Source organism: Gymnodraco acuticeps, unplaced genomic scaffold (genome assembly GCF_902827175.1).
Source record: "Gymnodraco acuticeps unplaced genomic scaffold, fGymAcu1.1, whole genome shotgun sequence".
In the NCBI taxonomy this organism is placed as follows: Eukaryota; Metazoa; Chordata; class Actinopteri; order Perciformes; family Bathydraconidae; genus Gymnodraco; species Gymnodraco acuticeps.
In genome coordinates this window covers 3,910,025-3,923,504 of record NW_022990699.1, presented here as the reverse complement: position 1 = coordinate 3,923,504, position 13,480 = coordinate 3,910,025, and the positions used below count along the sequence as shown (strand labels likewise).

The 13,480-nt window shown below is 39.2% G+C and overlaps 1 protein-coding gene across 4 annotated transcripts in view; it reads right to left on the bottom strand.

Moving 5' to 3' along the window:
* Positions 1 to 13,480, bottom strand: part of spock1 (SPARC (osteonectin), cwcv and kazal like domains proteoglycan 1) — a 116,390-nt gene that overhangs the window by 56,666 nt on the left and 46,244 nt on the right. For 2 of the 4 annotated variants that reach the window (XM_034231000.1, XM_034230999.1), the window contains exons 3-4: positions 11,708 to 11,716; positions 9,099 to 9,144 (exon numbers count right to left, since the gene is read on the bottom strand). In XM_034231000.1, the coding sequence (XP_034086891.1) occupies positions 9,099 to 9,144; positions 11,708 to 11,716 (55 nt within the window). The remainder of the gene's footprint in view (positions 1 to 9,098; positions 9,145 to 11,707; positions 11,717 to 13,480) is intronic. The other 2 variants (XM_034231001.1, XM_034231002.1) reach the window with 1 other exon arrangement.

Sequence of the window (13,480 nt, the reverse complement as noted above, 5' to 3'; positions counted from 1 at the left end):
AGCAACATTAGGGACTAGATCTTTGGATACATCTCTCAACAACACCCATGTGAAACAGAACTGTAAACAGATTTACTTTTTCTTTCTGCATATTTGACAAATCACTCTCCTTTTAAACTGTATTTTTGTTTTACTGTCCTATAGTATGAATTGGAATTATTTCATACTTGTTATTCTCTATACCTAATGATAATGATCATATAAAGGTCATATAAAGGTGTGCTTGGAAATACTTGTTTACATAAATGATGACCAAACCATTTGAGACCCACTGAGATAACTTAATCTAAAGTTAACTATCTAAACCCTCAGAGAACTTTTACTACTGTATCCTAATCTTTTCGATGGATTTATTGTATGACCATACGACAGATGAACAGACTGCCACTGGGCTTACAACTAAAGACACAGCTATGCAAAAAACGCAGCATGTGTACAGCTCATGGTAGGCTACTGCTCCTTATGTGTACTGCAATTTTTGAAGTGCCGGAGCGACGTTCCGGTTCGTTCCGGTGCGTTCCGGCAGCACTACACCCCTGCCTATCTGCCAACATTTACTCTTTCTTAAACGTAATTTTTCTCAGCCACTGGTTTCTCTGTGCCTCTTCTTACATACCATTTCTTCCTTTCCATCTTTAGAAATGTGACTGCATTGCTGATATGATTGGTGTAATCTGTTCATTAAATTAACAATACACTCAGTGTGACTGTGTATTTCCTTCCGCTGCGTCTCAGCAGGCTCCAGGTATCATTGATTATCACCAGTGTGTGTGTGTGACTGGTTAATTTACAGCATAAGCCTGAAATCACTGTAGCATGTACGTGTGCGTTTCAGCTGATAGTCCCATTTATGTGTTAAGACTCAACATTGCGAGCGCTCACCCCTCTGAAAGAGCGAGATAAGACCCGAGCCGAGAGTCATGGATATAGTCACTTTTTATGATGTGGCCAACAAGCCATTAAAATCAGAGCGGTAAACCATGTTTAAAGAACGCCCTGAGAGCGCGCTACACACTCTTAGCACATTATACTGAAATTAGATATTTGTTCTTGCTCCAGCACACACTCCATTTCATACACAGACCTGAGGTGCTCACTGTTGTTTGTTGCCCTATCCGTCTCCTTTCTTATCAGTTTCCCTCTTTCTAATTCTTTTCGTTCCTCCAGGCGCAGATCAAAGATGCTTATATGAGAATGTATGAAGAAGCGGTGACAGACTTTGGGGAGATTAAAGAAGGACCAATGAGGGGCGGGAGCAGACAGACAGCATATCTTCACATAGATAGAGGCTTAGTGAGTTGCAGAAAAGGCTGATGAAATATATAAAAACGAAGAACACTCTGCTGGGAAAACACAATGTCATGTCTAATCAGGCTGATTGGCAATTTGGAAGCTCCAGATTTCCGAGGCTTTGTTTGTGGCGGTGGCAGCTGAGCCAGAGAGCATCACAAACGGCTACTGTGTCTGCTGCCAACAAGGTTCCCATGGCAACCACTTATTCACAATGTAATCTAATTAGGCAAATGAGTAGGAGTAGTTAACACCTGAACATTGTGAACCTAACTTGTATTGTCTTCTCCCTGTCTTTGTCTGATTTGTGTTTTCTAAGCATTGGTTGCCAGTCTGAGTCTCCAGTGCTCCTCTGGACTGGATGTGATAATGGGGCACCGTCTGCCATTTGTAATCCTCCCGTTGACTCCCCTCTCTGGGTAATGTATTGAAATCACAGTCACAAATGTGTCGGGCATGCCCACACAAGACACGAGAATGTAATAGCTGGAACACTGATGCCAACTAATCCTGCTGACAGTATGCCTACTTTCTCATGCCGAGGAATCTTCTTTCCCTTCTTGTCTCTCTTAAAGGCCTTTTCATTACAACTCTACAACCATTACACATGGGGCGAGCAGAAATAATGCAGATGCAAAAACGAGTGATCAATTTAATCCAGAGCTTGGTTCTAGCGAGAACACATGGTTGTAGCATGGTGCAGCGTTAGGGTGTTGACATGTTGAGAAGCAGTCAGTTTTAATTGCATTAATGATCAGTTAAAGAAGTACTATTTTTACATTTTAAAATATATTTCATTGACATAAACTGGGGCTTTACATCACAGCAGACTGCAACTTGTGTGTGCGTATCATTGTTTGACAGTAGGTGTTTTTGCCTTGTTGTTGTGCGTAAGTAAAAGTAAATGTCAGGACATGCTTGATATTTTCTCTCACTCCAGATTGCACTAGTCAGTCACTGGTGGGCGGAGAGCGAAATCAACAACCGTATGAGTGTGTGTGTGTGTGTGTGTGTTTGTGCGCTCAAATTCCTTTGCCTGCGTATACAAACATCGCACGATAAAGGAAACACATTTTTAAAAGATCTTAAAAAGGGTTTGTTGGGTTTTCTTTTAATATGGACAATAAATAACGACAATGCTGAGCTTAACCTAACCCCTAGCAGGGACATTTTAATAGGAACGTTTCAGTATATATAATCATAAGAATTGTTTATGAGCTGTAGTGGTGTAGTCGGTTGATCTTGGAATATATTAAAGCTCATGAACCTTCGTATTATTTTTATAAAGAAAGGTTGAATAATGGATTGCGTACTGTAGAGTTACAAAAGCGAATGGAACAAAGACTTACGTTGAGGCTTCAACTCTCTGTAATAACAACGACTTTCTTTTGTCTTGTCACTCATTGGTCCGGGCTCTGCTCTGGGCGGTGAGGTGGAGCACCGTGAGCATGCAGATCTGATCTGAGAGCAGCAGATGTCTCTCACCACGGAGCGAACAGGGCTCTCTGGGACACGGGCCAGTCACCCACACACACACCTACACCTTCTTACACTCAGCATGGAGCACAGCATGTGCAGATGCCAAACAGGTTAACCATCCAGGACTGGCAGATAGACAGGTCAATGAGTGGTCGCCATGGAAACAAGTCCATGTTCCAATATACACAACGGATAAATATAAATTAGTATTTGCACAGCTCTGCTTCTGTACTGTATGTTGAAATAAGATACCTACAGTATAGCCTCACAATTAATTAATATGTCTTTCAATATATATTTATACATTTTTGAAAAGCAGGATTAACTTCAAAATCCAAAAGTTTCCTCATCATTACTTTATCCAGCCACATGCAAAGTTTACTTTTTAATGAATTATTTATTTCACACACAACACTTCCCAACTCACCCAGCTCTGACTCGCCGGGAACTGGAGTGATGGCAACAATAGAGACTGTCAGCTCTACTTCTGAATAGCAGCATGTGCTGTGAATATGCAGGAAAGACTCCTACTGAGTTGCTGTGACATGGTCAAATTGGAATTTTTTATGGACTAAGTATATAAGTGGAACTGAAATATTTCTTGAATGCAAAAGAAGCTGATAAAATAGAAGATATGAGACTGACATTACACAAAATAAATGTGATAATAATAACCAAACTTTGTGAAATATTAATCAAATATGTATAAAACGACAAACAACTAATCCTCACAGGCTTTCTGTGTGTGTGTGTGTGTGTGTGTGTGTGTGTGTGTGTGTGGTGTGTGTGTGTGTGTGTGTGTGTGTGTGTGTGTGTGTGTGTGTGTGTGTGTGTGTGTTTCACTGTGGTATGTTAATTCACAGTCACCCATTGTTCATCATTATTTAATTTTCATCTGATGAACTCAATACTTCAGAAACAATAGAAAACTCTGGAGAAACATCTAACAGAGACACAGGCGCGCCACGTGGAGGAGGGGGAGAGAGAGAGATGGCCTGAAAATGAGAAGAAGAAAGCTGATGAGAGAATTTAGATAAAGTGAAGCCTATGTTTAAAGAAGTGGCAGAAGAGAGAGAGCTGTGTGACTGCAGTGAGGACAGAAAGCTGGGTTGCAGGCTACATTGTATTGAGGGAGGCATTTTTATTTTGTGATGAAAAAGGCTTTTCTGTGTGAAAGTCTTGACCATGTGGACATTGCTTACTGTTTTTGGTCTTTCAACTTGACTGGCTTCCTTGCCTTTTATCTTGGTAGGTGATACATTACTATTCTAGCCATAACAAAGCTGCTTTGTTGGTATTTCAAATACACTCACAGTACAATAACCTGCAACATACAAAGCTAGTAGTTTATGTTGAGCTAAAACCTAAGAACTGACAGAATAAAAAGACCAAATTACAGCATTTTCTAATCTAAGAACAAACAGGCTCATCCCAAGGCAATTATAAAACCTAGTGTCGAATGCAAATGACAGAATTTCCATAGACATAACAAAGTACATTATTCTGCAATATTAGCATCTAGTATGGAAATAGCCTGTGTCAAATATGGCTCTAATATTAAAGCCTTAGGAGAGCCTTCATAGCAAAAACAGTCTGGGAAAATTAAACTAGCTACAATCAAAAAGAAAGAAAACAATGATGTGAAATCCCTGCTGTCACCAAACAGCTATAGAGAAAAACAGAGACACAGAAACCAGGATTACATGCAGATTAAGTTTACAGCACAATCCTGTCATCTTGATATTATCAGTGTATTGATGATCCGGAACAAAATGCGGGTTCAATTTTAAGAGAAAACGCCGCCAACTACAGACTGGAGCTGATTCTGCAGTTTTCTCAAATTCTGTCGGATTAGCTGGATTAAAATGCATGTTTACAGCGACTCAACAATAAACTACAAATCAACTGCTGGACCTCATTAAACCACGAGACGTCTGGAAAACAGATTTACCGCTGGTGGATTGCATCGCTTGCTGTTCAGTATCACTATCACCAATAAGTAATTTGTGATCCCACTGATTTCATTCATTAGATTCCACAGAGGGAAGCATTAATCGCCGAGTGATTAATCAGGAGTCGGGATTCTCCCGCATCAACCTTCCTGCTGCTGATTAGTCTCCAAGGGCGACCAGCGACTCATTAGTCAAACTGAGATCAGCAGGTGGTGACTGATGGCGCGATCATTTCTGCTTTATTGATCCACAAACCAGTGCTGCGGCCACTCTATTCATTTCAATATTATTCTTATAATTTCACCAAATTATCATTATATCACTCAGTTTCCAGGACGACTGAACACAAGTCTGCATTGTATCTTTGATTAGTAAACAGACTCAGGCATTTTTCCCATATAATGCCCAATGGTGGAATATAAGTAGGCTACATGTACTAACTACAGCACCTAGGTACGCATTTGAAGTACTTATTTATTTATATGGGTATTTTTATTTTATGCTCCTTTATATTTGCTACTCCACTACATCTCAGAGGGAAATTACTTTGCAAAAAATAATTCAGCTAATAAATTGATGATGTATCATTATACAGTATATGGTAAAATACCTAGCAGTATAAGAAGAAGTTAATATGAGCTCCACCTTTATCAGCTGCACCATTAGAGTGATGAAAACATCAATGCATTACTTATTGAAATCCAGATAATAAACATTACATTTTCTGAAATATGCCTTTCTGCATTATACAAACTTTCAACTTTTGGACCTCTAAGTACTTTTGTAAATGTACTTAACAGAGGCTTTGATTGCAGGACACTGTGGTATGAGTACTTTTTTGTTAAGTTCAAGTTCTGGATACTTCTTCCGCCCTGGTTCATGCCACACATCGGATGACTCATGTTCAGAAGCCTGTGAAGCTGACACTTGTTGCAGTCAAAAGGTGAAGCTGACACTCAGGAGTGTGATGCCTGTGATGCCAGCTGGGTGAGAACGAGAAACACTTTAGGCAATTCAGACACATGAAAACAGCAAATGTTCCCAGAGCAGAACAGATTGTCTGATTGATTCCTGTTATTCATCTGCAGTCTTAATGTTTTACTGTCCGTTACTCCCAGGTGTGCTGTTCGTGTGGGACTAACTGCGCCAACAGCACAGCGACGAGCAGCTCCACAGCAGGGGAGCAGTCACATTGCAGCAGAAGAATCATGTGAAAATGTCGAGCAAAATGTTGTTATGCACTCCCATAAAGAGTCTAAGTGGCTAAAAGCTTTATGTTTCAACAACATTAAACTTCTCCCTAGAGAGAGGTGTGCAGGGGCAACCTTCTGAAGAGCACAAAGTCACCTCACTATGTCCTGAGGAAATGTGGCAGTGACTCTCATGCATGGAGAGTACTATGTGAAGTAGTGTAAAAGTTAAAAGGTATTTTAGGAAAGGAGAGTGCTTTCAGGTTAAATTCAGAACAATGTTTACAAACCTAAAACATTTGTGATGTATTTTGTGGTACTGTGAGCTTTTAAAAACTGGACTTTACTTTCTCCTGCTAATGTATCCTTCGTTGTACTCACCAAAGTAATCACTGAAATCTCTTTAAATAAAAGGGTGACGGGGCAACAAACATGAGTGGTTGAGCAACAAAGTTTGAAAACAAACCCCAGGTCTGTTCAATGTTATCAAAATGTATTACACCTGCCCCGTAGATTGAGACGTAGAACTGTTTTCTGATCTGCAGGTCTGTAGCATTTGTCTGTTCTTTGCAAAGCAGCTGCCTGAATGTTAAAAAGTTGATCCATTTGTTTCTTATGGCAATGGCTGACCACCTAAAAATAACTAGGACCTTCACAAGGCTTTGTCACCTGAATGTGGTTTTGGAGTTCTCTCTGAAAAGAATGATGCTGTCCTTCTTCCTGTGAAGACTTATTCAACTTATTTTATAGAAACACAAAACATGAAGGTGACCCACTGAACTTGACCCAGTTAGTCACACGGGCAGTTTGAAGCTTTAAAAGCGACATTCAGTTAAATACCAAAAATGAATTGGTGCAGACAGCCAGCTTGTTTACGAACTGTATGAGTGTTGTTCTCCCACTTGGTCCTATTTATAGCAATGATGCCATATTCCCTGATCTGAGCAATTGGAGTGTTAGTATATTTTACAGGGTAGAATTGTTATTCTTCACAAAACTATTTTTGCATACTTCATGCTTTAATGAGTGCAACGCTGTTAATCTTTTTCACCTCGTCTTTGTGTAGGGCCATCTGAAACAGCTATAAAGAAATAGTATTAGCTCTCTGCTTGCCTCACCTGACCTTTACTTTGGTAAGTGCAATGTCATCTATAACTGCATACTGTATAACCATAATAAATGCCAAATTGATGAGAAATAAAAAATGTTGTGAAGAGTGACCTCTTGACTGTGAGCGTTCTTTCCCTCTTTCCGTTATTTTTACTGCATTTATTTGAAACTATCAATGTTTTATCTCTGGCCTAAATAAAATACATATTTGTAAAGTAATGAGAATAGTTGAGAGACATAATAAAGTTGGATTAGAGGGTTGGCCTCAGTGGAACACACTGCCGAACCTCCACAGTGTGTCATCCGTAGCTCTCCAGTAACATTTTATTTCTGTTAGTCCATTTTAACATCTTAATCAGGCCTCAGTGCATGTGCAAAAACTTGATGTTGGCACATAACATCTGATGTATTGAGTCCCTGGTTAAAAGGAAGCTCTGTTTACTTTTTGTCTTTAGTTCTCTCTCAGAAACTGTAACTTGTGACGCGCTGTTCTCATTAGGCTCAGTATCCACGCGGAGCTGGCCCAGATAAACCTGCTCAGCAAGTCTTTCCCTGAAGAGTTACAGTTACTGTGCTAGATGTGCAAAACCCAGCCAACACAGAACAGAACATACTCTGTGGGAGAAAGATTTAAAGTCTGCTGTGCTGTTCAGAGAGCTGCAGCCCAATCTACCCCCCTAACTGTGTGTGTGTGTGTGTGTGTGTGTGTGTGTGTGTGTGTGTGTGTGTGTGTGTGTGTGTGTGTGTGTGTGTGTGTGTGTGTGTGTGTGTGTGTGTGTGTGTGTGTGTGTGTGTGTGTGTGTGTGTGTGTGTGGGTGTGTGTGTGTGTGGGTGGGTCTGTGTGGGTGTGTGTGGGTGGGTCTGTGTGAATGCATGCATGTGATACATTAAGAGTGAGAGTATGCGAGTGTTTGCAATAATTGAGTTTAGTCAAGAGTTACTTGGGGTCTAAGAGCATTACACACTTGAGTGTGATTGATAAAGTGGATATGGCGTTGTAGCCATAGTAAGTCCATAAGCAGTGTGTTACTGGGAGCAGTAGCAGCATTGGGGCTTGGAAAAGGGACACACAGACACACAAACATGCACAAATTCCCACATACACGCATGCACGCACACGCACACGCACACACACACACACACACACACACACACACACACACACACACACACACACACAGCTAAAAAGTTACATCTAAAGTCAGCTTATTGTGCATCGTAATTGACTCATTTTGAGTCCTAATTCACATGATGTAAACAGACTTAGAGTGAAGGATTATGCTGATGTTAAGTAAACCTAAAACAGGTAAAATCACACATTCAAGCCTGAGTATATTACATGTTATTAAGGACTGAAAGACGCTAAGAAATTAATGTTTTTTATCTCTGTAAATACATTCTGAAATATATGTTCATGTGTATTTAGTAGATTTCTGTTATACAGCTACTGGTTTTCCTTTCACCCAATGAGATAGTTTTATCATTGATTTATAAACTATTTTGATATTCACTATATATAATTTAATAACAAAGATTTCCTTCAGTTAAGTTTAACCAGAGTAAATGGGCCTGATATGTTTGGCAAATCTGACAAAATAGTATCTCATACATGTTGTTGAGCATGCTTTCAAAGGCTGCTACAATTATATTGAAAGCATCAGAAAATGTAAACGAGCAGTCTTTTAAGACCTTGGAGGAAATGACTTCATTAGCCTCTTTGTGTGAGATGGATTTTTTCTAGCTAAAGGAACAATTACCCTCTTGACTGAGGGTGCTTTACAGGGAGTGCCTGCTGACACGCTGACCATTTTGTTATAACACTATAATTATCTCACAACCTTTTCTGTTTTCCCTTTATGTTATTTAGCAAAATATGTCAAACCTCTCATTTCTTTTGGTGTTGTTGATGTGTAGATTGTCTTCAAACTCTAACAATAGGCAATTTGTCCGATCCCATAAAACGTGGTGTCCGACCAAGAATACAAACTCAGTTTAGTCAGTGTTGAGGTTTGATGTTCAACTCAGTCGGTGTGCATACATATAAACATCAGGAATACACAGAAACAGCAGGACTCACCTTGATCCAGAGACTTGGCAGGAGCCCAGCTTTTGAAGTAGTCATCCTGAGTGGAAACACAACACAAGAAACTGGGTTATGAAAAAAGAACTAGATTTGGAGAATATCACTAAATTATTTTTCAGACCAGAGAGAGAACAGCCCAAATACTAAACCAAACTACTGAGAGACCCTGTCCTCATTCTACTCGCCTTTTGTTCTCTACTACTTGTGTTTTGTGAAGATGAATGATTGCAGTAGAGAATAAAAAGACACGGAGAGGTAGAAGCTTGTTTAGACGTTTAAAAATAGGACACACATATACAGAGAGAACTGCAGGAGACACACTGGGTGGTGAAGAACATTACATGCTCTGGTGAATAAAGGGTTTAACTAGGACAAAACATTTAATGTCAAGGTCAAAATTGACTTCTACTCGGAAAACTGTTCAGGAAGAAGGGTTGTTGTAAAAAGATAACAGGATGTACATTTTTGCTACTGGGATCTTCTTAAAATCATATATGAAGAAGCACACATTATTGTTATTACTAGAGTCGTCTACTGTCATGGAGAAAGTGTCTTTAATTGTAAATATCAGAGAGATAACTGTCTCAGTTATACTGAGCTGATTAGAGGTTTGGATTTGTTTTATTCAAACACATCTATTCAGAATAGATTTTCTGCCCAGCAAGATACATCTGTTATTATTGTAGAGCAATTAAAACAGCCACAATTAAACCGCATAAATATTGTGAGTGATCCACGCATCTCTCACGTATAAGAACATATTGGTTAATAGTCGATGAGTCAAGGAGTGGTGTGTTTTCATCCTGCAGCGCTGCAGCAGAAGCAGTTGTGCATTTCAATAGAGCTCTCTGTTATGTGAACAGGTTGATGCTCAGAAGTGTCTGGAGGTTGTAAATGATTTTATAACCCTGCCTCAGCCTTCACTGTGAGTGCCATGAGCTCCATATTTGCATGAAAAATGGTTCATAACACACTTTGGTTATGTAGTTTTATGTAGTGTTCTTATGTAGTAAGAACTGTAGAAAATGTTAATGCTTTTTCCTATAAAGACATTGTAGATTTTTACAACACTGTTTGTACCGTCATAACTAACTCTACAAGTTTACAACCACAGTGTATTTTAAACCATTAATGACATATTTATATACGGCTTAACACTGATTAATAAAGATAAACTGATTAAGGTTGCGCCAGGTATTGACTGAAGGCGTTCCTTTCAAAGTGAGTAATACAACCCCACTACCCCCCCCCCCCTCCTCACACACACACACACACACACACACACCCACACACACACACACACACACACACACACACACACACACACACACACACACACACACACACACACACACACACACACACACACACACACACACACACACACACACAGTGGTTGTGCCTGCATCTAAAGTAGCGCCCACAGCGAGGCATATGTGTGTCAGCACGGGGGAGCCTGTGTCAGTGACACTATGTGAGCGAGGCAGAGAGAGCCTGCTGGGTTTGTGAGCGGAATCTCTACCTCCTTAATTATTGAATTAAAGAGAGGGGAAGGGGAGACGGAGGGAGGGGGGAGATTAGTCATAGGAAACAGTAGCAGAAAATGGACAGTTGACCCATTCATCCAGTCCTCGTTCTATAAATGACAGCTGTCCGCATTAGAGCCGATATAAAAGTTATAAATTAAGAGACGCAACCTAGATATCTTCTCCCTCGGGTCCTCATGTCACTAAGTCCTCACTTCATTTTTTATCTTATTCTATGTCCTTCTCCCCTGCTCTGTCTCTATGATCAAATGATCCTTTATTGCTGTGGAAAGTATGATGTTACTGTGTGAGCAGTCATTTCTGCACAGTTCTAACTGAGCATTGTACCATTTAAACAAATGTGAAACCATTACATTTTTATTCTATGCTTATACAGTACAGTGACAATGATTGCCCATGCTTTGAAAACTCCATCCTCCCTGTACGATATGTTCACTCTAGTATCAGTTGAAGAAAAAAGGATACTAGTTTGAATCTGCAGAAAAAACAACAACACATCTATTCATCTGTATACTGTAAAGGCTTATACAGATGAGGTTACTGTAAGTAACAGCTCATTATTCAATGTAATGTACGCATATTTCAACATATGATCTGAATTAAAAAAGGCAAGAACATTAAATTGACTCTCATAAATGACAATTTGAATAAGTAAAATTAAATCAGGTAATATTCAACCTGCTAACAATAAGTTATGGTTATATGAATCCAAGGTCGAGCATTTCTCACTTGAGCTCGATAATTTTTTTCATCTTAATGAATGATTTCTAAACACAGACACCATTAAATGAATGAAGCATAGACCAAAGGTTTTTTAATGAAATGATCAACTATGTATGGGTGTAATGTTCCGGTTTCCCCATATTTTTGGATGTCTTTCTTTAAAATTATGAAACCTACTGAACCAATAAAGCAATATTTTACTGAGCTGAATTGTAAGAAGTCCATCTCAAAGTGGTGCCAGACAAACATTACACTGTCTGCGGCTTCCAGGAAGGAAGTGCCAAACGTCTCAAAATGGTATCATCAAGTTACAAACACAATGGATTTACTTACCTCCGCTTCCTTTAAACGGTTGCAGAGGAGAGAGGCAGAGGAATAAAAAGGAGAGAGAAGAGAAAGAAAGAAAGGTCAGTGATAATGGCACAGTATGCTATATCTATCAGAGCTATTACAACCCGGCGTTACTCATTCTGAATACTGAACCCAACTCTGCAGATTCATTTAATAGGAATCTGATTCTGAAGGTGGACCAATACCAAAGAACACACACATACACACACATTCGTGCTCACAGTCTTATGAGATAGCCTTATTTGATGTGGCATGTAATTTAAAACCCATCGAGGGCAAATTGTACAGGCATAGAGTTAAGGCACAGCATAGAGAAAAAGAGAGGGAGGAGAATTAAAGAGGGGGAGTCAAGGGGATTGTGCATAAATAGAGGCAGCAGGAAAAGGGGTATGTGATTTTGGTGCATTTTTATTGTGCTATAATGTGGTGGAGAGGGTCAAAGGAATATGTTAGTGAAGGGTTGCCTTATCTAAACTATGGCTGGGTAATATATATTAACATTATATTGGATATAAGACTCCTGTATTTTATTTGTCAAAAGATCGAAAGTGATATATTTTCCTGGTTTGAAAGGCAGCATTACAGTAAATGCATGTCATTTTCTAATAGTTCTATTATTTCACTCCTTATTCAATACATTTACTTTACATATGATTATTAATCTACATTCTCATTGTGTAAATTATTTGTTGAAGCATTAATTGTTAACACTACATTACCGTTACTACATAACCACAATATTGAGGCCTAATCTGAATGAGGGTCGACGATTGAAGGTCTTATGTATATTCTGTTATTACGAAGTGAAATCTCTATTTGGCATCTGTTTTAGCATATTAAAACTAAACATGGCAAAGAAATGTATGTTTGTTCAAAAGCACATTGTATACATTTACAAATTCAACTGTGAACCTACAACTAGACATGAGAGATGTATGAGGGGAAAGCTATCAGTGGCAGAATCTCAGTGTTAGTATTATTAGATCTCAGCACTGCATTTGATGCTGTTGACCACAACATATTGCTAGACCGACTAGAAAACTGGGTGGGAGTTTCGGCAACAGTTCTAAATTGGTTTGAATCTTACTTAAACGACAGAAAAAACGTTGTCTCTATTGGCAACTACCCATCAGCGTTGACAAATATGACATGTGGGGTTCCTCAAGGCTCCATCTTAGGACCTCTGCTTTTTAATATCTATATGCTACCACTGGCTCAAATAATGAAAAACAACGACCTAAGTTATCATAGCAATGCAGATGACACCCAAATGTATATCACAATTTCACCCGGACACTATTCACTGAGTAAGTGCATTGAGCACGTCAATGACTGGATGAGTAAAAACTTCCTCCAATTCAACAAAAAGAAAACTGAGATTATTGTTTTTGGAGCAAAGGAGGAACGAATAAAAGTAATCGCAGAGCTTCAGTCGGCAGACTTCAAAACAACAAATAAAGCAAGAAATCTAGGTGTAGTGATGGACTTTACATTACAAACATTATTAAGTCTGCATACTATCACCTTAAGAACATATCTAGGATTAAAAGACTAATGTCACAGCAAGATTTGGAAAAACTTGTCCATGCTTTTATCTTCAGTAGACTCGACTACTGCAATGGTGTCTTCACAGGTCTCACTAAAAAATCCATTAGAAAGCTGCAGCTGATTCAGAACGCCGCTGCTCGAGTCCTCACTAACACTAAAAGAGTGGATCACATCAGTCCTGTTCTGAAGTCTTTACACTGGCTTCTA